The 26,034-nt window shown below is 46.0% G+C and overlaps 2 protein-coding genes across 3 annotated transcripts; both read right to left on the reverse strand.

Annotated features, from left to right (window-relative positions):
* Window positions 1–412: 412 nt before the first annotated feature.
* LOC125996176 (serpin B6-like) lies at window positions 413–14,636 on the reverse strand. Its single transcript, XM_049765122.1, has 7 exons — window positions 14,466–14,636; window positions 8,880–9,054; window positions 7,275–7,415; window positions 6,438–6,555; window positions 2,161–2,303; window positions 1,569–1,724; window positions 413–923 (listed from the first exon to the last, which is right to left on the reverse strand). Exons 1-7 carry the CDS (start codon window positions 14,540–14,542, stop codon window positions 519–521), a joined length of 1,215 nt encoding a protein of 404 aa, XP_049621079.1. The 5' UTR covers window positions 14,543–14,636; the 3' UTR covers window positions 413–518.
* A 1,992-nt stretch (window positions 14,637–16,628) lies between these two features.
* On the reverse strand, window positions 16,629–25,989 carry LOC125996053 (serpin B6-like). Of its 2 annotated transcripts, none has more exons than XM_049765016.1 (6): window positions 25,825–25,989; window positions 24,691–24,831; window positions 23,660–23,777; window positions 18,434–18,576; window positions 17,848–18,003; window positions 16,629–17,033 (listed from the first exon to the last, which is right to left on the reverse strand). In XM_049765016.1, the coding sequence occupies exons 1-6, from the start codon at window positions 25,987–25,989 to the stop codon at window positions 16,629–16,631; spliced, it is 1,128 nt and encodes a 375-aa protein (XP_049620973.1). The 2 variants fall into 2 exon arrangements, with proteins under 2 accessions (XP_049620973.1, XP_049620974.1); XM_049765017.1 differs by having other exon boundaries at window positions 17,848–17,995; window positions 18,429–18,576.
* Between the last annotated feature and the right edge of the window lie 45 nt (window positions 25,990–26,034).

The raw sequence follows: 26,034 nt of genomic DNA on the forward strand, positions 1-26,034 counted from the left end.
TGCTATGACTCAGGATCTAAGTGGCACTTTTTAGCCAAAGTATTTATCCAGTCCCAGGATCTCTGTGGGAATACAACTGCTTGGTTGCACTTGCTCTGAATTAGCCTGCATCACCTCTTTGTTTTGACTAATGGGGAACAATTAGAGAGTTGGGGCAAGAGCATTCCATGTGGGGTTGTTGAGACCAGCTCCCCAATGCCAGGTCCTGACTGCCTGCCTCAATAAACTTGGGACTAACCTGCCCAGCAGTCCTGTACCTGCTGCCTTGAAGAGCCCCCCCTTAGACTTATGCAGCTCCAGAACCCCATGCCTGGATGAGGACAATGCTGGAGGGGACAGTCCTTCTGAGGAAGGACCCTCCGACCCTCTGGAAGGTTTATTTCAGATGCCAGAAAACAAACAAAAGCAGGCGTTTGGTTGCAAAGGAGGCACTTTATTTTTGAGAGATGACTCAAGGGACAGGGCTGCAGGGGGACACAGCTGGAAGGATTGTAAGCTTTAGGGTCTTGAGGGAGCCCTCAGGGAGAAGAAAAGCGACCACAGAAGAGAATGCTTTGAGTCTGGCTGTCCTGGATGAAGAAGAGGAAGGGGTGGTCAGCACAGAAGCGGGGCAGGACTCGGGCGCAGTAAAACACAAATGTAGCTCCTGTTGCTGCCGCAGCCTCTGTGCCCTCCTCATTCACCTCCACGAAGGCCTTGTGCACCACCTTGGACAGGCACAGTTTCTGCTTGGACAACATGCCCGAGAAGTCGGCTGCAGCCCGGTCGAAGGCCAGGGTCATGCCCAGCTTCCCGAGGACGGCCTCCAGGTCGTAGTTCTCCTCCAGCTTAAACCTGGGGAATAGCACCTCCACCTCATCATCATCCATCATGTCCATCTGCGTCCACTCCTTGAACTTCTCGTAGGTGAGTGCACTCTCCACCTGCAGGATGGAGGGAAATGGGCAGGTGATGTGATCGCTGGACAGGGACACAGACCTGGGGGCTCCAGAAGGGGCCTCTGAGCACTGCAGCAGGAACTGTGGACTGCGTCAGAGGGCACCATGGAGGACACCAGGGAGGAGCGACATGGGGAAAACTATGGCCTGTGTGGGCGTGACTAAGCCACTCTAGGTGTAGCTGTTATGGATTTAGGCGAGGCTACAGCAGAGAAGGGCAGGGTTAGTTCTGAAATGGGCGGGGTTATGACAAAATGGCGTGGCTGTGCAATTGAGTGTGCGATGAAATTTGATGGGAGTGGGGCATAGGCACAAGAGGTGGGGTATGACCACTGTGTGTGTGGTGAAAACATGGAGGGACAGAGCTAGGACATGAAAGAGGCAGAATATATGCATATAGAGGCAGGATGTGGGCATGGAGGGGCAGATATAGAGGCAGTGGGCAGAATGAGGACGTGTTGGGCCAGGGAAATGTGTAGAGGGCTGGAGTGTCTGCATAGAATGTGGGGCAAAGCACTGAAGGGTGGGGCAAAGGCTCAAAGAGGCTCAAAGGAGTAGGTCTCTCTAGAGCAAAACATGGCCCCTGCTATTATCAATGGGGCCATCACAACCACTGTCCTGCGTGCTCACCGTCTTCAGGTCCTTGTCCTCATCTGGAAGCATGATGATCATGTTCAGCTCTTTGCCCACATAGGGCAGCACCAGGATCTGGGTAAAGATCTCTTCAATGTAGGTCATTTTAAAGGTGGCTGTTTGGTACATCATCTGCACCGGCTTGCTCACATTCTGGAGGGACAAGGAGGGACTATGGAGTGATGCGCTGGAACCCCAGTGACAGCCAGAGCAAGCAGACTAGATGCTCTGGGGCATTGGCAAGTTTTAGAAACGCCCCTACTACCATCACCCCCAATTTGAAGCTCAACATGGACACCTTGTGTTGTGGGTGAGCTCAATACCAAACGTGGGGAGTCCTGGGTCCTCTCCTTACACAGCTGGTTTTCATGGGAATGCAGGGAGCCTCCTACCTGTCACACACTGCCATTGTTAGATGGGACCTGGGCCTGGATGAGTGGTAGAGGCCCTAGGCTATGTAGGATGCAGGAACCACCTTTGAGGTCCCAACATGGGGTGACGGTGACAGAAATTCCCCCGAAGCAGCTAGGCAGGTCAACTAAGAGTTTATTGAAAACTCATGACCTGGACAGCGATCCACAGACTTCACCTTGCTGATTTTGAAGGAACTTTCCTTGGTATTTTCCTCCTCAAACCGACTTGCCCAATTTCCTTTGAAGTAGATGGCATTGGCCAAAACCAGCAGAGTCTCTGAGTTAACCATACCAGGCTTCAGAAGATCTTTGATCTTACCTGGAAAAATAAATCGTAGCTCAAGGAATTTCCTGATGAGAGACCCAGGGGACCCCCAAACATAATCTGGACACAGCGTATAACACCATATAAAGGGCTCTGTATCCTGAAAATAGCCACCAAAAGGGACCAAAGCAAATTGCAGAGAGTAGGTGCTTGCCTTGCACCCAAGTTCAAAGCGAAAACTGCCATCATGTGACTAAAACCACACACACACACACACAAGTACAGAGCAAATCCCTGGTATGTAAGAGGTAAGTTGTGGGGCATGGAGTGCAAAGAAAGGATTTTTAATGAGAAACAGCCAAGCAGTGAAAGGTCAAATCCCAGGCTTCAAGAGGGAGCAGACATGTTTAGCTTGTACAAGGCACTGAGTTTGGTCCCAGCATAGTCCCCTGTACCCTCATTGTAAAGAGACGTTCTTTGGGAGTTGGGTTGAGGTTTGGTTATCCAAAAGTTCCCAAAAGAGAAAGGGATATCCTATACATCCTATCCGGGGAGGACAAATAAGGCAATAAGTAATCCACACAGATTCTAGAGGAAATATCAGGCAAGAAAATTTGCACTGCAAGCTGTTCACCCACAAGCAAGTCGCTCCAACAAATGGCACCACAAGCCTAGAAGACAGCCCTAGCTCAGCTCTCCTGCCTTCAATTTATTGAAATCCAAATTCAAACCCCTCCCCTAAGAGAGGGGAAAATACCAAGAGAAAATGAACAAGAAACAAAAACAAATGAGAAAAAATGCGGATTATTTATAAAGGCCTTGATTTACTAAATATTTCCTTTTTTTAATTCTCTAAAAAAATAATTGAAAGTAAGCAATAGGCCTCGAAAGGGAAAGGAAATAAAATCCAAATGAAGAGCAATAATTTGTATAAGTGCATCCAAAAAGAAAAATGTAAAGGAAAAATTTTAGGCATAATAACAGGGTGTTCCTACCCTAAAACATGACTCAAGGAACCAACTACAACTCCAGAATAATTCATAATACCATTGTACATTACATAAAGTTCTTATAAAGTATTCCATTGTAGACAAGACAAAGTCAAAATATATAGATCTGGAAGAATATAAAAATTCATGAAGCAATTGGAGGAGAATCACACTGAAATTCACAATTAGAAAACTCAGGAAGAAAGGAAGTCTTTACATCCTTCGATGTAAGGAAGTCCACCGAGCAGGCAAGGCAAGATGGAGTTCATCATTAGGTAATATTCAGGGGGTCCATGAGTCAAATGTAAGGGCACAGATTTAAGCCCGATCCTGGAAGTTGGTAGATGTACCCTGCACATTACTGGAGAAGAAGTAGCAGAATCCAGCAGTAGACATTTGAGGTTGTTGGTACTGAAGCAAAAAGATTTCTCAAGCTCTTCATTCTTAGCCAGAATCCATGGTAAATCAGAAAACGAGGTAACGGTATAGGGATTTCGGCCCATTATTGATTGATGGAAGCTCAGGTCAATTACCAAGACTAAATGTATCAGGTGAAGAAATTTCCTGATTTTAAGAAAATATGTGAGGTTCCATCCTTAATGGATAGAAACTCCTATTATGTACCTACATATTTTTCCAATTTAATGCTCCCATACAAAAAATGTTTCCAAAAAACATTTAAAAAAAAGAAATCGGGACAATGATGACAAAACAACAAAAACCAATAACATATTTTCAGCAAAAATTATTTTAAAATTGAATCTAAAGTAGATTCCTACATGAAAGATAAGACTAGGGGGATAACTATTTCCATGAGAAAATAGAAAGTAGAGACAAATCCAAATAAAAATACACACAAATAAAATACACACAAAAGTCAATGGCTTCTTCAAGGCCAGGAGGAGTGAGGAATAGGAGTGTGTGAGGAGTAGAATTTAAAAACAATCAACAATTTCTCTTAAAGTGGCCTGGCCTTCCACATTAGAAACAGTTTTTGGTTTGTATGTGTGTGTGTGTGTGTGTTGTGTGTGTGTGTGCGTGTGTGTGTGTGTGTGTGTGTGTGTGTGTGTGTGTGTGTATGTTTGCCACCTGAGGTTCTCATTTAGTCCCTTCTCTCTGTAATTGTCAACATAATTCCTAGAAGACAGGCGATTACTCACCCAGTGCCACCCCTCCCACATCCGGGTCAAATCCCAGGTTTACTGAACTCATCTTGTCTTCTCTGGGAAAAGGCAGTGGTGTCAATCATCAGAGCTATGACCTGCACAGGGTTTGTGGAGTGGGGGTTCATTTTACATATGTAAACTTTTAACAAGCCATGAGGAAGTCAGCAATGTCAGATTTATCAATTAGAGTGAGCAAAATTGATTTAATTATCATTTTTGCATCATGATGAGCCAAGGTCTTTCTCATACCCTAATCTTTTACTTCTAATTTGAGCTCATCTTGAAGTCTCCCTACAAAATCTGTATATGACTCAAAAGTACCCTGGGTAATTTTAAGGAAATTCCCTGTATATTCACTCATTGAATTAATCTTTTTCCAAGCGTGCAAAGCCAAATATTTAATAATGTCCAATACCTCTCTTGGCAAAGTAGATTGCATTCAAATAGTAGAATATTGATTCTCTGTCATTAGTATTTTATATAATCAGGTTACTCCAGAAACACATTTTTTTAATATTATCCAGACCATAAAGCTTGGCTTTGACTCCTTCCGGATAAAACATTTCCCACTGAACACATTGAGGCGTGCTTAGGCACAAATAAAATACTATCTTAATATCATTGAGAGGACATGTTGACAATATTTTAATAACTATGCAATATAGTGATAAAGGACTTATTCTGTGCATGATTTTTAAATTAAGTTACTTCATGTCAAAGGGGACATATTCTAAAGCAATTTCTCCAGATATAGAACCTGGGTCTCCAGTAATCATATCACCCCTAGTAGGAGTTTATGGTAGGATATGCTCATCAGACACACCTGATAAAGAAATTAGCACAGGCTCTGAGTTCACCTGGAGGGTCAGTACAGGTGTTTGAGCACTAATGATCAATAGGGGAACATTATGATTCTAAGCATGGCCTTTGGTTTGGAGTCTCTATAGGGTAATGGGTCTTATTTTCTGTAGTGGAAGGAGAATCACTATTTTTTTTTTTTTTTTGGTTTTGGGTCGCACCCAGCAGCGCTCAGGAATTATTTCTGGCTCTACACTCAGAAATCGCTCCTGGCAGGCATGGGAGACCATATGGGATAGCGGGATTCGAACCACTGACCTTTGTAAGAAAGGCAAATACCTCACCTCCATGCTTTCTCTCCGTCCCTGAGAGAATCACTATATTTAATTCTTTATCCCTTATTAGCCAACCAATCCATAAGCTCAGCAGGATGACAATCAGCAACATTAAAACTCCAGCAATGACTAAATATATATATGTATTTTATTTTACATATTTATTTATAATATTTTATATGTTTTTATAATTAAAGAGAGAGGATGGGAGAGGCATTAGTGTAACTGTATGTTTTCATAGGAAATGAGGACCACAGCCAACCCAATGTCAATACATTACACAAGAATGAACCAATCTGTATTAAAAATAAAAAACATGGTATAATCCATTTAATTAACTACATCAGTGATCCAAGCATCCTCATGGGTAATTTCTAAGAAAACATGTTACTCCATATTGATGGGGGTTGAGTCACAGATTGTTCAGGTGCACTTTGTAAATATTAAGTAATTGAGAACTTTTAAAATAATTCTCATTTAATTGCCTTTAGTTTTTATATATCAATTATTTTCTGTTGGTATTTTCCCCTCTCTAGGGAAGGGGCTTGAATTTGGGCTTTAATAAATTGAAGGCAGGAGAACTGATCTGGGGCAGTCTTACAGATTTGTGTTTCTGTTTGTTGGAATGACAATCTTGTAAGTGAACAGCTTGCAGTGTAAATTTTCTTGCCTTCGATTTCCTCAATAATCTGTGTGGATTGCTTATTGCAGAGAATTGTCAACATATCATCTTATCCTGTCCTCCCTGGATGGGCATATGTGCTATCCCTTTCTCTTTAAAGAACTTTGGGATAACCAAACCTCAAATAACTCCCAAAAAACTCCTCTTCACACCCCACAACCTCAGTCAGTGCCAGAAGGAGCCCCTGTAAACATCAAATAAAATAAGAGGCATTTTACCTTCTGTCTTCTGTGCAACCCAGGAGTTGATGTGATTCCGGGACTTCTCAGCAGCCTGGGCAAAATCCAGCAGCTCCATCTCGGCTTGGTAAAATTTGAGGCAGGAGTCCTTGAAAGACTAGGGAACAGTCATGAAAGGGGCTGCTCCTTCAAGGCCCCTGAATAGTTCCTCCATCAACCCACCACTCCAGTGGAAAAGTGCTCATGAAAGCAAAAAATAAATTGGGGAGAGCAGGATTAGAGCCATAGCACAGCAGGGAGGGTGATTGCCTTGACAAAACAACACAGGTTCAATCCCCAGAACACCCTAGGGTCCCCAGGCCTTCCAAGTATATTTCTTAATGCATCACAAGTAGTAAGCCCTGAACATAAAAGCCCAGGTAAGCGCTGAGCATGCAGGTTATGGCCTCAAAAACAAGAATAATAATGAATTTCAAAAATCAGCTTTGAGGACTAGACAGACAGATTAAAGTATTCTTTTGGGCTTGCATATAGCCACCACCAGTGGTATCCACAGCATAAATTCTTCCCCCTAAGTGCGATCAGATGTGACCCTGAGGATCCCTAAGTATGGCGGGATAGCCCAGGTCTTCCCAGGGTCATCCAGTGCCCAAGACTCAACTGTGGACCTAGCTGAATGAGAACCCCCAAAAGGAGCAACAGGGCCATGGGAGAGCCAAAATAAAGTGAACAAATAAAGCTTCTCAAAAAGCAACCAAAATATTTTCATGGGCAAAATAATAAAAACATACAAACAAAACATACCAAAGAATGATCCCAGAGCCTGCTGCCCCTTTCCTCCTCTCTCTTTCCCAGGGTACACCCAGCAACACTCATGGACAAGAACTCGCAGGTCTGGGCCCCAAAGAGGCGGTTGGCCATCTTGAGCTGGTACTGGGTACCTGGCTTGTTCACGAAGCCCATCACATCCTGAAAGCCCTGGTGCACGTCGCCACTGACCCGATGGAAACTGAGGGCCTGCCAGGTACCAATCAGCTGAACCTGGAGTCCTGCTCCAAACTCCAAGGCTCAAAGCCCTGAACCCAAAGCCCTACACAGAAGCTCCCCCGCCCACCACCACCATGGCAGCCCTAGGCAATATGCTGTGCAGAACCAGCTGTAGGCCAAGCTTCCCACATGGCTGGAGGGGCAGCCCCCTCTCTCTTAAACTTGTGGTGTTGTAACTCCACCCTGGATTTAGGTGTACCTACCTGAAACCCACCCTTTTCTGGGAGGGGTCTTGGGAACTGGATATTAGGTGTAACCTTACCTGCAAGACCCCTCCCATTCCGGGGAGTGGTCTTGAAAGGTTATATAAAGCCTTTGACCCAGGGGATTAGGGTCTTTGCCCTTTTGGCTTTAGGCTAGGTCTTTGCCTTTTTTGGTCTTTGACCAGCATGGAGGTCAAAGGGAGATGGCTGAAAGGAGTTAAGAAGCAGGGCTAGCTAAGAAAGGCTGAGTGCTTGAAAGGTTAGGGTAGAGGCCACACATGTGGTGGATAGGGTATGAATAAAGTTGATGCTTCCTGATGCCTGCCTGTGAGTGAGTTCAATACCCGTCGCTTTCCTGGACCCCAGACCCGCCGGTTGATGGGGGATGAAGCCACGTGGCCGGGGCCAAAGGACAAAGGCCTCCATCCTTGACCATCTCCTTCCATCCAGCACCATCATTAATTATTTGATTCTACATGGTCTGTTCTGAACTTCCATGTTTTCCCTATTTGCTCTCCACAGCCCTGCTATGAGGGACCTCATAGAGTCCCATTAAAGCCCCATGGAAAGCTTAGATACCACACAAGGTTCATATCAGGAAAGGAGGCCAAATTGCCAACAGAAAGGGCCCCCAAATTCTCTTGCTGGTATGAGGTCAACTTTCCTGGCTCAGAAACTATTTTTCTTTCTCAAAACAGAAGGGGTATTGTCATTTCTGGGTGTTTTTTAGCCACTGAAGAATCCCAGCAGATGCTGGGGTGACCGAAAACCTGGAAAGGTAACAGTCTGAAAGAATGGAAGGATTCAATGATCCCAGGGAAAAGGAGAAGGGCTGGGGGTTGGAGAAACAGGAGCTGAAGATGGCTGAGGCTGTCACCTAACTGTCATTAGCCACAAGTCTCCAAAGCACATCTTGGAGAGATATGAGAATGTGGGAGTCTCCAGAAAAAAATTAAAGGGCCTCAAACACAGAAACGGGACCTAGCAACCAGAAACAAGCTTGGCCTGGAACATACAGAGCAGACAAAGGCCCGCAAATGAGTGGTGCTAAGTGAGAGGATCTTGGGTGATTAAATCCCTTTTTCAGAATGGGCAGGACCTATCCAGCCCTCCAAAGATGTGAGGGGCTCAGCCAGAACCAGGCTGACCCTATCTCCCTGGGCCCAACTCCCATCATTAGCAGTTCATGCCTAAGATCAAGTAAGTGCCGACAAAGACTGCAGGTTCATACCTGGGATATCTCCTTCGAGGTAATGCCCCCGGCCCCCAGGTAGACCATAGCCAGGGCAGAGGAGATGCTCAGGGGAGAGAGAAACACGTTGTTGCAATTATCTTCCCCCAGCTTCTTCAGAAGGTTCAGAGCAAAGGTGGTATTAGCTTCCAGGACAGCAGCCATATCTGCAAGCCTGTGATAGTAAAATTAGGTCAGGCTCTCTCCCTGCCACCCAAGACATGGTGATGCAGTGGCCCAGTTGGTACTAGTCTCTGAGCTTCTTTGGGAGAGTCCCCTGACCACAGGCAGGATCCCAGCAAGGAAGAAGAAAGCCTTGAGTTGAGATCACAGGTGATCCATGAAACCCAAGATGGAACCCCCTACCCTCAGTTTCCCTTCTGGGAAGCCTATTTCAGAAGAACTTCTGACCCCTGTCCAAGGCCTGCCATTGCTTCAGAAAGGAAGCTAGGCCCACAGCCATTGCACAGAGGGGAGGGTGTTTGCCTTGCATAAGGCCAACCCAGGTTTCATCCTCACATCCTTTATAGTCTGAGACAGCAAGGAGCAATTGCTGAGTGCCATGAGTAATCCCTGAACACCACCTTCCTCTTGTGTGTGAGAGCAGAGCACCTCTTGAAATACCAACATGGAATTTGCAGATTCAAAAACATCTGGATTCAGTGGGCAGGGCACTTGGCTTGCATACAACCAACCCAGGCATCCCACACAGTCCTGGCCCCTACCAGGAGTGATCCCCAAGTGCAGATCTAAGAAACAATCCTGAGCACCCCTGGGTGTGGCCCCAAAACAAATAAAACAATATGCTTTAGTGGTAGAAAGCATGTGTGAGGCCTTAGTTGTATCCCTCACCAATAAATAAATAAAATTATTATCCATGGGACACACACTAAAGTCAATTTAAAAAGTCAGAGTGAAAACACAGCAGTTAGTGCATTTACCTTGCACATAGTTAATCTGGGTTTGATTCGCAGCAACCCATAGGGACCCCTGAGCCTGCCAGGCGTAAAATCTGAGCACCGAGACAAGAGTAACCACTAAGTACCGAAGGTGTTCCCCCCACCCTCAAAAAAGAAAGAAAATAAACAAAAGATGCCTAAATGGGCATTGGAGCAACAGAACAGTGGGATACATGCTTGCCTTGCCCTTGCACAATTAGATTTCAATCTCTACTACCATAGATAGTCCTCAAGTCTGGCAAGGTCAGATTCCTTGAGCATGGAGCCAGGATCAACTCCTGATCAAATTGGGTGTGGTGCCCCCTCCAAATATAAACGATGCCTGCAGCATCACTTTAATCACAGCATGACTCACACAAACCAAGATTTGGAAAAGATCTAAGTGCCCAACTCAGCAAGGAAAGAAAAGAGAGAGAAACTTCTGCCAGAGATACAAAACCGCAAGCAAATCTAGAAGCGATTTCACAAAGCAAAGCATCAGCAGAAAGAAACCACAGGGAAGATAAAGACAAAAAAGGAATGAATAAAAGAAAGGCAGCCAGTCCTGGTTTTACCTGAGCCAGGTAAACCAGGGGTGGGGGAAGAGTGGACCTGATGGAGAGTCAGATGCACCCCAACAAGTAGGATAAACCAAAACTGCCTCAACAGAACAAAAGTAATTATAATAGTTCATCGGAAGCTTAACCCTTGTGCACAAAGAATTTACAAATGCTCAGCTACCTACACCTGTATTCATGGGTCTGTGCTTACAAAACACGCATAAATGCAAGACCGTTTATGCGTATGTGTCAAACAAGGCAAGACTCAGTCCTAGCCCGACTGGGAACTTGGACATTTCACACTCATCATCGAAGCTATCATGATGCCGACTGAGGGTATCCTTCCCTTTCAGAGAAGAATGCCAATGAAATCTGGGCCTGAGATGTGGACAGTGGGAACAGGATCCATCTCACATCACAGGTAGCATTGCCTGAGCCCTGCCAGGAGTGAGCCCTGAACACAGCTGAGTGAAGCCACAAATTGAATGAATCCATAAAGTGTAAACTCTATAGAATTCCCTTGGCAAGCTGGGAACTAGTGTGTGCTTAGCGTGCACCCAACCTTGGTTGGATAAGGGGCTCATGAGCTTCACCGTGTATGGTCCCGAGGATCTGAGTGACACCAAATGGCCCCAATAACCCCAGCACTCCCTCTGGCAGCTCAGCATCCCCAGCCCTGCTGCCTCTGAGCCCTCCAGAAGAAAGGAGCCCAGGGACAACACAGAACTAGGAGGAATGCCAGAAAGCTAATTCAACTTTTTACAATTGTAAACAAAGATTTGATGGAAATTTAAACCTTGTGATGCTGTGTTTTTATGCTTCTGTCTGTAAGTGTGTGTATTTTTGTATGTGTGTGTATGACAGTGTGTGTTTGTACACGTGTGAGATTCTCTAAGCAGCTCACAGTAAAAGCACAGGCTGGCTACTTTCACTCTCAAAAGTAAGTAGATGCCTCCCATTTACCTTTTGATTAAATTCTTTTCTGGGGCGACATTCAGCAGCGCTTAGGGATTCTTTCTGCTTCTGTGCTCAGAAATCACTCCTGATAGGACCCTGTAAGATCCCAGGGACCAAACCCAAGCCAGCTGCATACAAGGCAAATGCCCTCCCTGCTGTGCTATCGCTCTGTACCCCCTCCCTTATTTTTTGTTTTGGGATCACACCCGATAATGATCAAGAGTTACTCCTGGCTCTGAGCTCACAAAATGTTCTGGCAAGCTTGGGGACCACCTGGGATGCTGGGGATCAAACCCGGATCAATCTCATGCAAGGCAAATGTCCTACCCACTGCGCTATTGCTCCAGTCCTCTGACCCCCTTTTAACTGAATTCTTCTTCTTCTTCTTTTTTTTTTTTTTTTTTTTTTTTTGGTTTTTGGGCCACACCTGGCGATGCTCAGATGTTACTCCTGGATATCTGCTCAGAAATAGCTCCTGGCAGGCATGGGGGACCATATGGAATGCCAGGATTCGAACCAACCAGGTCCTCGGTCGGCTGCTTGCAAGGCAAACACCGCTGTGCTATCTCTCCGGCCTTCTTAACTGAATTCTTCTATTGAATCTTGAGACACACAGTTACAAAGCTGTTGATGACTGTCCCTCTCCTTTCACTGCTAGAAGTCCTTGGAGTTCCCTCAATGGCATGGACTTCCTTGGGCTGCAACTGGCTTATTACATAGCAGTGACCAGCATGCATGGCCTCTGCCCCAACGTGGCTGAAGACAGGCAGCATCACTCACAAGTGGACACCTCAGGGCCGGCACAACTTGAAGTGCAAACAGTGGCCAGGCAGGTGGACTAGCACCCAGAGACATGGTGACAGCTAATGCAAAGGCCTCCCTTCTCATCCAGGAGAAGGGTGAGGCTAGCCAGGGTCCACTGTTATCCAAACCAGAAAGAACCACGAAGAAGCAGAAGAGCTAGCAGAGATCTGGCATTCAAGGCCCGCTGTGTACAAAGAAGGTGCACATGACTTTTTCTTTTTATACTTTTACAAAAGAAAGGGAAGAGTAACATGACTTAAAAGTCACCCAGAACAACCCTGGTGGTGGGAATAGCCCTGATTCATTGTCACTATGTACCTTAAATACTATTATGAAAGATTTGTTATTTACTCTTTGGTCACAATGAAAATTATTATTAAAAAGAAAAAGAAGTCAGCCAGAGTGGAGTCAGAGCAGTAGCACAGTTTTAATAGGGCTTTTACCTTGCACAAGGACAACTCAGGACAGACCTCAATTCCATCCCAGCATCCCAAATGATCCCCCAAGGCTGCCAGGAGTGACTTCTGAGTACAGGGCCAGATAATCCCTGAACGCTGCCAGGTGTGGCCCAAAAACAAAAAGAAAAAAAAGAGAGAGAAAAAATGTCAGCTAGAGTGATGTCAGCTACAACAGTTGGCAGGGCCTTTGCCTCAAGCATGTCTGATCAACTTTGGTTCCATCCTAACAACCACAAAGTTTCCCCGAGTCTGCCAGGAATCATTCCTGAGTGCAGAGCCAGCAGTAACCCCTGAGTGGGGCTTAAAAAAACATAAATAAATACATAAATAAATGAAATGATTAAAAATGTTGGTCTGAACCAGTGCAAGAATTTTTCTGCCCTGAAACTCCCACCCAGTTTAGCTGTGATGGTTCTAGGAAGAGGGAAGGCTTGCTTTGCACTCTGCAAAGAAAATCGCTGTAGGGGCCGGTGAGGTGGAGCTAAAGGTAAGTGTCTGCCTTGCCAGTGCTAGCCAAGGAAGGACCAAGGTTCGACCCCCAGCGTCCCATATGGTCCCCCCAAGCCAGTGGCAATTTCTGAGCGCTTAGCCAGGAGTAACCCCTGAGCATCAAACGGGTGTGGCCCAAAAAAACAATAAAAGAAAAAAAGAAAATCACTCTAGACCTGGATTTGATCATTGACATCCTATCTATATGGTCCAACAAGACCAGTTCCTAAGAACAGATCCAGGAGTAACCCTGACATCACTTGAGTGTGGCCCCAAAATAAATACAAGCCCCCCAGAGAAAACCTCCAAAGTCTGGCCTGCAATGGTGCAAGGTTCCTTTGCAGGTCAGAGTGACCCTGGAAACAGCTCAGACACCACCCAGCTTGCTGGGCTCAGGCACCTGCTGGCCTGTTGGAGCCAGGACACTGACAGCATCCCGAGGCCACGCCCCCGGAGACCACTGGCCACGCCCCTTGGCGGCACAAACCACGCCCCTCCAGGGCCTCGCCCAATCACAGATGGCAAGACCACGCCCCTCCAGCGGAGGCCACACCCTAGGTGCCAGATGGCCTGCAGAAACCACGCCCTCTAAAGACCATGCCCTGGACTCCGGGCCACGCCCCTCTCGAGCCACGCCCTCGACGACCACGCCCAGCCTAGACACCTAACACTCCGCGGAGGCCACGCCCCCAATGAGGCCACGCCCCGGGTCTTTCTGGGTCCCAGCACAGCAGCTTTGCTTCTTCTGCCTGCAGGTCCATGTGCTTGCGTTTTCTGGGTGCCCCTGGCTCCTCGGAAAGTCCGGTCCCATCTGAGCATTCCAGGCCACCCCACTTGCTCCAGGCAGCCCCGTCCCCTCGGCCCGCGCCTCTCCGAGGCCCCCAGTCCCCCTTGGTCCCCTCTGAAATGCACCTTCATGCTGTGCGCTCCAGGCCCATCCACCAGCTAGTGGCAACCCCAGGCCCCCAGGTTCCTCGCGTCCCTCCTTCCCCCTGCGCTCTCAGGCCATCCAGGGCCCCCCCCCAAACTCTCTGTACTTGGGGTCACTCCCTCCTGCGCGCTCCAAGCCCCCCAGCATCCGCTGGACTCCCATTCCCAACAGGGACAAAGCCTCCTGCGCGCTCCAGGTAACCCAGAGTGCCCAGACCCTCGGGGACACCCTTCCTCCTGCTTACTTCAAACCCCCCCCAAAAAAAAAAACCATTACTGGCAGTCCCCTAGGGAATGCACCTTTCTCCTGCGCGCTTCAGCAACACCCGCACGCTCTCAGCACCCCAGTGCCTGGGGGACCTCGGGGACACCCCTCCCTGTGCGGATCCCCTGGAGTCTAGTTTCCAAATCCCACATCTGAATCCTACGCGTCCCGCGGGAGGGCCTTACCCCAAAATATCGCGCTGTCTTCTGCAGCTAGCGGTGCAATGGCTGGAGTCAGGAGGAATGCTCTGTTTCCTACACATAGCCCCAGGGAGAGAGGCGGGCCAGGCCCAGGCAGAGGGCCAGAACCAGCCACCGCCCAGGCTCTTGGGAAGGGCCAAAGCAGCCCAGTTCCTGTTCCAGTCCTGGCACACTACGGCAGGCGCTGTCCTTGGCTGCATCCCCACTGCCACCGTGAAACCAGGCTCTTCTGTTCCAGAAACTGATGCTTGGGAAGCACAAGGAATCACCGACCTTGCCCTTGAAGTGGACGGAGACTTGGGTCTGCCTGTGCTCCCTACACCTGCCTGGAGAGCCAAAACAGCCATAGGGACTCAAGAGGGACAATGCCAGCCCGAGTTTGTCCAGCGGGCAGTTTAGGGCTAGAAACCACCAAATATTTAGTATCTCCTCAGCCTCACATAGAGACTCTTGGCACCAAAGTGGGTCAATCTTGGCAGTGCACTCACTGGGAATGGGGCAATTTGAATTTCTCCTAGTGAGAAAGGGCTGGTGGCACAGAGGTTGAACTTACCCCCAAAATTTTTAGGACCTCTGTCTCAACACCTAACTGCCTATGACAAGAATTCTGAGAGGACTGTTGTCAGATACAATCTATGTGGCAGTCAAGCAAACACTAGGACACGAATTTTTTATCTTTCTTATTTTATAATATTTTATTTAAACACCTTGGTTACAAACATGATTGTGGTTGGGTTTCAGTAATATAAGAGGACAACCCCATCACCAGTGCAACATTCCCACCACCAATGTCCCAAATCTCGCTCCTCCCCTTGCCACCTCTGCCTGTACTCTAGACAGGCTTTCCATTTCTCTCAAACATTCTCATTGTAAGGACGAATTCTTTATCTTAAATTTTCTGGCCATATGTGTTCACCAGTCCAGCTCCACAGATCCTCCAAGTTGCGAAGCCTGCGGTCAATCACACGACTCTGACAACCCATAATTTTACTACTGATATGGCTTGACACCAAGAGTGATGTCAGAGCACAGAGCCAGGAGGTCAGTTGGAATACGCCAAATTAGATGTGAAATGGTCACAGAAGCCACCTGAGCTCAACCAACAACACAATCACAGAAGCCCAAAAGGGAAACCTTCACACCAAGACTCAACACCCCATTGCAAGATGTAACAGGCTTCAGGGATATGGGGAAATGATGGCTGAGAGACAACACAATCCTGCAAGAAGACTTCGCCTTGAACAAGGACATTCTTAGTTGGGAAGCCAAAATGAGAGCCTGCCAAAAATTAGATCAAACAGGCAACACAGGACTGTACAAAACGACTCAGTAGACAGGATTGAACACATGAGTCTTGAGTGCCTTTGAACGCATCTTCCTGGCCTTTCAGTGCTCTGTGCACTGAGTATAACTCATTCTACTGAAAGAAGCTACAACTATTTTCTCATCTCTTTGCTTCTTTCTGTGCGTGTGTGCGTGTCTGTGTGTGTGTGTGTGTGTGTGTTTGTACCACACCCTTAAGTGTTGTGGGAATACTCCTTCTGCACTCAGAAAACACTCTTTGTATGCTCTGGGGACACATGGACAGCCGGGAATCGAACCCAGCCCTCCTCATTTGTGGTCTCTCTCAGGCTCCAAGTGGTACTTGTTAGCCAGAGTATTTATCCAGATGCAGGATCTCTGTATGTGGGAATAGAATTGATTGGTTGCTCTTGGCCTGAAGTAGCCTGCACCACCTCATCTGTTTTGGCTAATGTGGAACAATGAGAAAGTTTGGGGCAAGAGCAAATCCATGTGGGGTTCTTGAGACCAGCTCCCCACTGCCAGTCCTAACTGTCTGCCTCACTCTCTTTGGGGCTTACCTGCCCAGCAACCCCATACCCCTGCCCAGAAGAGGCCCCCTTGGCCCATTGCAGCTCGAGAACCCAAGCTTGATTGGGGAGAGTCCTGAAGGGGTCAGTCCTTCCAGTGAAGGAGCCTCCAACCCTCTGGAATGTTCATTTCAGATGCAAGAAATCACACAAAGGCAGGTGGTTGGTTCAATAAGAGGCACTTTATTTTTGGAAGATGACTCAAGGTCCCTTGTGGAGGGGCCAGCTGAGGGGCACAGCTGGCAGGGTTGTGAGCTTTAGGGGCCCAGGGGGACCCTCAAGGAGAAGAAAAACGACCACAGAATAGGATGCTTTGGGTCTGGCTGTCCTGGATAAAGAAGAGGAAGGGGTGGTCAGCGCAGAAGCGGGACGGGATCTGGAGGCAGCGAAGCTCCACTGTAGCTCCAGTGGCTGCAGCCGCCTCGGTGCCCTCCTCGTTCACCTCCACGAAGGCCTTGTGCACCACCTTGGACAGGCACAGGTCCTGCTGGGACGACATGCCCGAGAAGTCGGCTGCGGCCTGGTCGAAGGCCAGGGTCATGCCCAGCTTCCCGAGGACGGGCTCCAGGTCGTAGTTCTCCTCCAGCTTAAACCTGGGGAGTAGCACCTCCACCTCATCATCATACATCATGTCCATCTGCGTCCACTCCTTGAACTTCTCGTAGGTGAGCACACTCTCCACCTGAAGGAAGGAGGGAGGGAAGATGGCAGATGATGTGAGTTCAGGGCAGGGACCTGCTCTTTGGGTACCAGGAGATGCCCCTGGTCACTGCAGCAGGGACTGGGGACTGAGTCAGAGGGCTCCTAGAGAGGTGGGAGGGGCGAGATAAGCAGAGCTATGGCCTGGTGGGCGTGACTAAGCCACTATGGGGTGTGGCTGTTAAGAAGATGGGCGGGGGGGCCGGAGAGATAGCATGGAGGTAAGGCGTTTGCCTTTCATGCAGGAGGTCATCGGTTCGAATCCCGGCGCCCCATATGGTCCCCTGTGCCTGCCAGGAGCAATTTCTGAGCCTGGAGCCAGGAATAACCCCTGAGCACTGCCAGGTGTGACCCAAAAAATCAAAAAAAAAAAAAAAAGAAGATGGGCGGGGTTATAGCAGAGCAGGTCAGGGTTGATAAGGAGATGGGCAGAGTCATGACAAAATAGGCGTGGCTGTTCTATTGAGGGCAAGTGAAAGCTGATGTGGGTGGGGCAAAATATAACCACTGTGGGTGGGGTAAAAACATGAAGGGACGGGCTAGGACACTGAAGAGGCAAAGTATAATCAGATAGAAACTGATTGTGCTATGGAAGGGTGGGTGTAGAGTGGGGAGAATGAGGATGTGTTGGGCCAGGTCTGTGTGTAGACTGTAGAGGGATGGGGTGTGTGTATACGGGGGTGGGGTTAAAGCACTGAAGGACAGGACAAAAGCTCAAAGGGTCAGAACAGTTCTGCAGCAAAGAATGGCCCCTACTAGCAATGGGGCCATCACAACCACTGTCTCTTTGTCCTCACCGTCTTCAGGTCCTTGTCCTCATCTGGGAGCATGATGATCATGCTCAGCTCTTCGCCTACATAGGGCAGCACCAGGATCTTGGTAAAGATCTCTTCAATGTAGGTCATTTTAAAGGTGTCTTTCTGGTACATCATCGGTACCGGCTTCCTAACTTTCTGGAGAGACAAGGAGAAACCATGAAGCAGTGCCCTGGAACCCCAGTGACAGCCAGAGTGAGCAGACCAGATGCTCTGGGGCATTGACAAGTTTAGAAACACCCCCATCTCCATCACCCCCAATTTCGAGCTCAACATGGACACCTGTTGTGGGGTGTCCTGGGTACTCGCCTTACAGGATTGGTTTCCATGGGGACTGCAGAGAACCTCCTGCCTGTCACACACTGCCATAGGCAGGTGGGACCTGGGTCTGGACGGGAAGTGGAGACCAGGCTTGTAAAATGCAAGAACTGCCTTTGAGGACCCAGCAAGGGGTGAGAGTGACAGAAAGTTCCCGAGGTCAGGAAGCAGGGAGGGAGTGCAGGTCCAGCAGGCCCATTAAAGGGCCATTGAAAACCCACGCCCTTGAACAGCGATCCACAGGCTTCACCTTGCTGACTTTGAAGGGTCTTTCCTTGGTATTTTTCTCCTTAAACCGACTTGCCCAGTTTCCTTTGAAGTAGATGGCATTGGCCAAAACCAGCAGAGTCTCTGATTTAACCATACCAGGTTTCAGGAGATCTGTAATCTTGCCTGGAAAGAAGAAAATGTAGCTCAAGGTATTTCCTGATGAGACACCCGGGGGCCCCCCACACATAATCTGGACACAGTCTATAACACCATTTAAAGGGAAAGAAAAGAAGTGCAGAGAGTGAGTGCTTGCCTGGCAACTGAGTTCAATGGGCAAAGAGAAAACTTCCATCACGTGACATAATCCCACACGCAAAAATGGCAGGACAAATCCCTAGCATGTAAGAGGTAAGATGTGGGGTGTGAAGTGTAAAGAAAGATTTTTTTTTTGGGCCACACCCGGCGGTACTCAGGGTTACTCCTGGCTGTCTGCTCAGAAATAGCTCCTGGCAGGCACGGGGGACCATATGGGACACCGGGATTCGAACCAACCACCTTTGGTCCTTGCAAGGCAAATGCCACTGTGCTATCTCTCTGGGCCCAAGAAAGAATTTTTAATGAAGGACAGCCAAGCAGTGAGAAAGCAAATATCAGACTTCAAGAGGTAGCACACATGCCTAGCTTGTGCGAGGTGCTGAGTTTGGTCCCAGCACAGTCCTCCTGTCCCCCCACTGTAGAGAGACGCTCTTTGGGAGTTGGCTTGAGGTTTGGTTATCCCAAATTTCCCAAAGGATCAAGGGATATCCTATATACCCCCTATCCAGGAGTACAGGAAAATATGGTACGTTACTTCTCTGCAATAAATAATTCACACCGATTATTGAGCAAATAGCAGGCAAAAAAATTTACACTGCAAGCTGTTCACCAAAAGCCAGTCGCTCCAACAAACAGAACCACAAGCCTGGAAGACAGCCCCAGCTCAGCTCTCCTGCCTTCAATTTCTTGAAATTCAAATTCAAGCCCTTCCCCTAGGGAAGGGAAAATACCAACAGAAAATGAATGAGATACAAAAACAAATGAGAAACAAATGAGGGTTATTTCAAAAGGCCTCAATTTACTTAATATTACCCTTTTTTAATTATCTAAAAATATAATAAAAAGTGGGGCCGGAGAGATAGCATGGAGGTAAGGCGTTTGCCTCTCATGCAAAAGGTCATCGGTTCGAATCCCGGCGTCCCATATGGTCCCCCGTGCTCGCCAGGAGCGACTTCTGAGCATGGAGCCAGGAGTAACTCCTGAGCACTGCCGGGTGAGACCCAAAAACCAAAAAAAAAAAAAACAAAAAAAAATATATATAATAAAAAGTAAGCAATAGGCCCCAAAAAGACAAGGATCAATTACTAAATAAATAGCAATAATTTGCATAAGTGCATCCTGTTGTGTGATTGTTGTAATAATGTTTTTGCCTGTCATCCCACCTGGATCTTCCAGGTGGGGGTGGTTAAGGAAATAAATAAATAGCTTGTTGGGGAGGCATAGGGAGCTCTTTTGCCAGAACTGACCGCTTGTTCAGTTTGCTTTTTGGAGCTGGCTGCAACTGACAAAAGAGCTCCCTATGCCTCCCCAACAAGCTATTTATTTATTTCCTTAACCACCCCCACCTGGAAGATCCAGGTGGGATGACAGGCAAAAACATTATTACAACAATCACACAACACATCCAAAAGGAAAAATGTAAAAAAAAAAAAAAAAAAAAAAAAAAAAAGACTTTAGGCATAATAACAGCGTATTCCTGCCCTAAAACATGAGTCAAGGAACCAACTACAAACTCCAGAATAATTCATAATTCTCATTGTACACTACGCAAAGTTCTCATAAAATCTTACTTTGTAGACAAGACAGTCAGAGTTTATGGATCAGGAAAAATATGAAGATCCATGAAGCAATTGGAGAATCACACTGAAATCCACAATTGGAACACTCAGAAAGAAAGGAAGTCTTTACATTTAGACGTAAGGAAGTCCACCCAGCAGGCAAGATTCAGTTTATCATTGGGTCCTATTCAGGGCAGCACATGAGTCAAATGTAAGGGCACAGATTTAAGCCCGATCCTGGAAGATGGTAGGTATACCCTGCATGTTACTGGAGAAATAGTGGCAGAATCCACCAATAGACACCTGGTACTGAAGAAAAAAAATTTCTCAAGTTCTTCATTCTTAGCCAGAATCCATGCAGAATTTCATGATAAATTAGTAAACGAGGTACAAGGTATAGGGGGATTTCAGCCCATTATTGATTGATGGAAGCTCAAGTCAATTAACCAAGACTAAATGTTTCAGGTGAAGACCCTTCCTGATTTCAAGAGAATATGTGAGGTTCCATCCATAATAGATAGAAACTCCTATTCTCTACCTACATATTTTTCCAATTTAATGAGCCCATGCAAAAAATAGTGTCAAAAATATAAAGAAAAGAAATAAGTATAATGATGACAAACAAACAACCACTAATAACACATTTTCAGCAAAAAATATTTTGAAGTATTATTGAAAGTAGATTTCTACAAAAAAATAAGGGTAGAACTATTTACATAAGAAAATAGAAAGTAGAGGCAAATGTCAATAAAATATACCCATATAAAATATACACAGAAGTCAATGTCTTCTTAAAGTCCATTTAAATATGTTCAGGAATTAAGAATCCAGAAAACCAATTTCTGCTAACAATGTAGTCTTAAGAAGTCTGATCACATGGTTTGTTTATAAGTTTTATAGGGCCAGGAGCAAAGGTGCAGTGGTAGAGCATTTGCATTATACACGGCTGGCCCAAAACAAATAGTGGTTCGATCCCCAGTGTCCCATATGATCCCCAAGCCAGGAGCAATTTCTGAGTGCATAACCAGGAGTAACTCCTAAGCATCATGAGGTGTGGCCCAAAAGCCAAAAAAGAAGAAAAAAGGTATCATTTCATAAGGACTACACGTCTAGTTTCTATTCTTCAAATTAAGCTGGATGAAATATCGGAAGAGTATAAAAGATAAATTTGAATATATGAATATTTCACAATCTTATGATATGAATCAACATGAATCAATGTAGAGGGTTTTTTTTTCAGGAGATCCCTGTAAAGAAAAAATGATTATTATAGAAGTTATAAATAAATACTATCAAGGAAAACATGACAAAAACTCATTAGGAAAATCACTGCAATAAAATCTTTTCTGCAATCAGATCTGTGGGAAAAGTCATAGCGTATTACTAGAAACTGCAAAGGAAGGAAAATAATTAACTGAAAAAAGCCAAATCATTCATTGTAATTTTATGTAAAATGTAAAAAAGAATGTAAGCTGCAGAAGATTTGATTGAAGTACCAGAGATTCTTAATCTTTCTGTCAGCAACGATAATACTATGTTGCCTTGAAGCATATTTACAATATGATGTACAATGTCCAAAATTATTTCACCATAATGGTTTGAAATTGATAATAGATTGTAAGGTTTCAGTTCTGTCTTTAGACTCGGGGGTGAATTTTGATAAATTGAAATCTTCTAAAGGAAAATACACATGTACTTAAGTTTTTTATTTCCATCAAAAGTAATACAATTTCAAATGTATTAGCAGCACTGAAGATCATTTCCATAGATGTTATCTTCAAAAACTCCCTTTTAATGTTACAAAAGTTGCAGTAAAGTGTGCCTTCCATTGTTTGTGAAGGTGAAGTCTCAACAAAGATGAGGAAATCAGGCCAACATGAGGCCTAATTATGACTTTCTGATTCTCTGATCCCTTGCACAACATAACTTTTGAACTCAACAGACAGGATTTTTAGCAACACACCTGCTCCTTCTAGAGAATACCAGATTTCTCAGAGGCCAATATTGTGACCTATACTTTTGAGAGATTATGGTAACAACCGCTAGGTGTCCAGATATAGAGTCTGGGCCTCAATTAATCATATCACCCCTAGTAGGACTTTGTGGTAGGATAGGCAGTTTAGTGATTTATTATCAGACACATCTGGTAAAGTAAATAGCACAGATTCTGAGTTCACCTGTGGGGTCAGTACAGATAGCTGAACACTAAAGGTCAATACTAGGAAAACCTTGTGATTCTAAACCTGGGCTTTGGGCTGGAGTCCATATAGAATAATGGGTCTTGTTTTCTGTAGTGGAAGGAGATTCACTATTGTTAATCCTTTTATCCCTTATTAGCCAACCAATCTATAAGCTTAGCAGGATAACAATCATCATCATTGAAACTCCAGCAACAATCAAGGATAGGTAGATAGGTAGGTAGGTAGGTAGATAGATAGATAGATAGATAGATAGATAGATAGATAGATAGATAGATAGATAGATAGATAGATAGATAGATAGATAGATAGATAGATAAATAGATAGATAAATAGATAGATAGATAGATAGGTGACAGATATAGGCAGACAGATAGATAGATAGATAGGTGACAGATAGATAGACAGACAGACAGATAGAAAGATGGATAGATAGATAGATAGATAGATAGATAGATAGATAGATAGATAGATAGATAGATAGATAGATAGATAGATAGATATAGGATGGGAGCAACATAATGTAATTGTATAATTTCATAGAAAATGAGGACCACAGCCAACCCAATGCCAAAACTTTACACAAGGAAGAACCAATTTGTATTAAAAAGGTGGAATAATCCATTTAATTAACTACAAGAGCCAACCAAGGATCCTCATAGGAATTTCCAAGAAAACATGTTACTTCCTATCGATGAGGGTTGAATTGCAAATTGTTTGGGTGCCATTTGTAAATATTAAGTAAATTGACATCTTTTAAAATAATACCCATTTGATTTTCATTTTTTTTGTATCAATTATTTACTGTTGGCATTTCCCCTCCCCTAGGGGAGGGGCTTGAATTTGGATTTGAAGAAATTGAAAGCAGGAGAGCTGAGATGGGGCAGTCTTACAGACTGGTGGTTCTGTTTGTTGGAGAGACTGGCTTGTGGATGAAGAGCTTGCAGTGTAAATTTTCTTGCCTTCTATTTCCTCAATAATCTGTGTGGATTACTTATTGAAAAGAATTGTAAACATACTATCTTCTCCTGTCCTCCCTGGATAGGGAATATGGGATATCCGTTTACCTTTTGGGAACTTTTGGATAACCAAGCCACAACCCAACTCCCAAAGAATGCCTCTTTACACCCCACCACCTCAGTAAGTGCCATAATGAGCCCCTGTGAACATCAAATAAAATAAGAGGCATTTCACCTTCTGTCTTCTGGGCAACCCAGGAGTTGATGTGATTCCGGGACTCCTCAGCAGCCTGAGTGAAATCCAGCTCCTCCATCTCAGCATGGTAAAATTTGAGGCAGGAGTCCTTGAAAGACTGGGACACAGGCATGAAAGGGGCTACTCTTTCAAGCCCACTGTATATATCTTCCATCAACTCACCTCTTTCGTGGGAAAATGCTCATTAAAACAAGGAATAAATTGGGGGAGAGCAGGGTCAGAGCCATGGTTCAGCAAAGAAGGCAATTGCCTTGACAAAACAACCCAGATTCAATCCTCGTCATCCCCTAGGGCACCCAGGCCTTCCAAGATTATTTCTGAGTGCAGCACCAGCAGTAAGCATTGAACATAGAGGCAAGAATAAGTGCTGAGCATGCAGGTTGTGGTCTCAAAATCAAGACTAATAATAAATTTCAAAAATCAGATTTGGGGACTGGAGACATGGCAGAGGGATTGAAATATACTTCTAGACTTGCATGTAGCCATCACCAGTGGTATCTACAGCACCAATTGTTCCCCCTAAGTGCCATCAGGTGTGGCCCTGAAGGACCCCTATATATGACCTGATAGCCCAGGTGTTCTCAGAGTCATCCAGGGTCCGAGAGTCAAGTGTAAACCCAACTAGATGGGAACCACCAGGAGGAGCAACAGGACCTTGGGAGACCCAAAATAAACTGAATAAATAAAGCTTCTTCTCAAAAAGCAGCCAAAGTATTATGATGGGCAAAATAATAACAACTCACTCACACACACAGGGGTAAGTCTATGAAAGCCACTGATTGAGATGTCTTGCCATGCTCATGACTCTTTGTTAGAGTGAACAAGGCCAAGACCCATTATAGCCACCTCGGTGACTTGGCGCAAAACCCCAGACAGTATCTGACATCAGGGTCCTTGCCCAGGCTCAGGTGTGAGGCATCACCGGGCATGTGGACTGGCAGCACCACTAACCCTTACCCACTGCCCATTTCTTCATCTCCATTTCCCAGGGTAAATCAAGCAACACTTACGGACAAGAACTCGCAGGTCTTGGCTCCAAAGAGACGGTTGGCCATCTTCAGCTGGTACTGGGTACCTGGCTTGTTCACGAAGCCCATCACATCCTGAAAGCCCTGGTGCACATCACCACTGACCCGGTGGAAGCTGAGGGCCTGCAATCACACATGCCAGGTACCAATCAGCAGAGCCTGGATTTCTGCTCCAAACTCCAAGGCGCAAGGCCCTGAACCAAAAGCCTTCACAGTAGCTCCCAGTCACCACCACCATTATGGCAGACATAAGCAATATGCTGTGTAGATCCATCTGTAGGACAAGCTTCCTATATGGCTAGAGGGGCAGCCCCCTCTCTCTCAAAATTGAGGGTGTTCTGACCTTCCATATGTGCCCTATTTGCTCTCCACAGCCTTGGTATGAGGAAGGTCATGGAGTCCCCTTAAAGCCCCATTGAAGGCTTCGAAAGCACAAAAGTTTTATGACAAACAGGCCAAAATTGCCAGCAGAAAGGCTCCCCAAATTCTCCTGCTGGTATGAGAGCAACTTTCCTGGCTCAGAAACAATTTTTCTTTCTTACAAAAGGAATGGTGTTGCGGTATCTGGAGGTTGACCACACACTCTCCCCTTTGCTGGTGGCTGTGTAGCTACTGAGGAACCCCAGCAGATGCCGGGGTGACCCAGAGTCCTGCAAAGGTTAGCAGTCTGAAAGGATGGAAGGAACCAGGAATCTCCAGGGACAGGAGAAAGGCGGGGGTGTGGGGGGTGGAGAGACAGGGTGGAAGAGAGCTCAGGCGGTCATCTAAATGTCACTAGCCACGAATTTCCTGTGCATATCTCAGGGAGGTGTGAGAAAGTGGGAGTCTCCAGGAAAAAATTCAAAGGCCTCAAACAAGAAAAGGGGCCCAGCAACTGGAAACAAGCTTGGCCTGCAACATGCAGAAGAGACAAAGGCCCCCAAATGAATGGTGCTAAGTGAGAGGATCTATGATAGTAAAATCCCTTTTTCAGAATAGGAGGTCCTATCCAGACCTCCAGAGATCTGAGGGGTTCTGCCAGCACCAGGCTGACCCCATCTCTCTGGGCCCAACTCCCATCACTAGCAGTTCATGCCTAAGATCAAAAAAGTGTCCACCAAAGCTATAGGTTCATACCTTGGATATCTCCTTTGCGGTGATACCCCTGGCCCCCAGGTAGACCATAGCCAGGGCAGAGGAGATGCTCAGGGGTGAGAGGAACACGTTGTTGCAATTATCTTCCCCCAGTTTCTTCAGAAGGTCCAGGGCAAAGGTGATATTAGCTTCCAGGATGGCGGTCATGTCTGCAAGCCTGCAAGAGTGTGATTAGGTCACACATTCTCTCTG

This window comes from Suncus etruscus, chromosome 18 (assembly GCF_024139225.1).
Source record: "Suncus etruscus isolate mSunEtr1 chromosome 18, mSunEtr1.pri.cur, whole genome shotgun sequence".
Lineage (NCBI taxonomy): Eukaryota > Metazoa > Chordata > Mammalia > Eulipotyphla > Soricidae > Suncus > Suncus etruscus.

Excerpts from the sequence above, each read along its gene's own strand:
- LOC125996176 (XM_049765122.1), bottom strand. The coding sequence starts at position 14,542 with ATGTGTAGGAAACAGAGCATTCCTCCTGACTCCAGCCATTGCACCGCT. Across the intron at positions 7,416-8,879 it reads CCTCGAAGGAGATATCCCAG|GCCCTCAGTTTCCATCGGGT; the intron begins GTATGAACCTGC and ends GGTACCTGGCAG. Across the intron at positions 924-1,568 it reads AGGACAAGGACCTGAAGACG|GTGGAGAGTGCACTCACCTA; the intron begins GTGAGCACGCAG and ends TCCATCCTGCAG.
- LOC125996053 (XM_049765016.1), bottom strand. The coding sequence starts at position 25,989 with ATGACCGCCATCCTGGAAGCTAATATCACCTTTGCCCTGGACCTTCTG. Across the intron at positions 24,832-25,824 it reads CCGCAAAGGAGATATCCAAG|GCCCTCAGCTTCCACCGGGT; the intron begins GTATGAACCTAT and ends GTGTGATTGCAG. Across the intron at positions 18,004-18,433 it reads GACCCTTCAAAGTCAGCAAG|AAAGTTAGGAAGCCGGTACC; the intron begins GTGAAGCCTGTG and ends TTGTCTCTCCAG.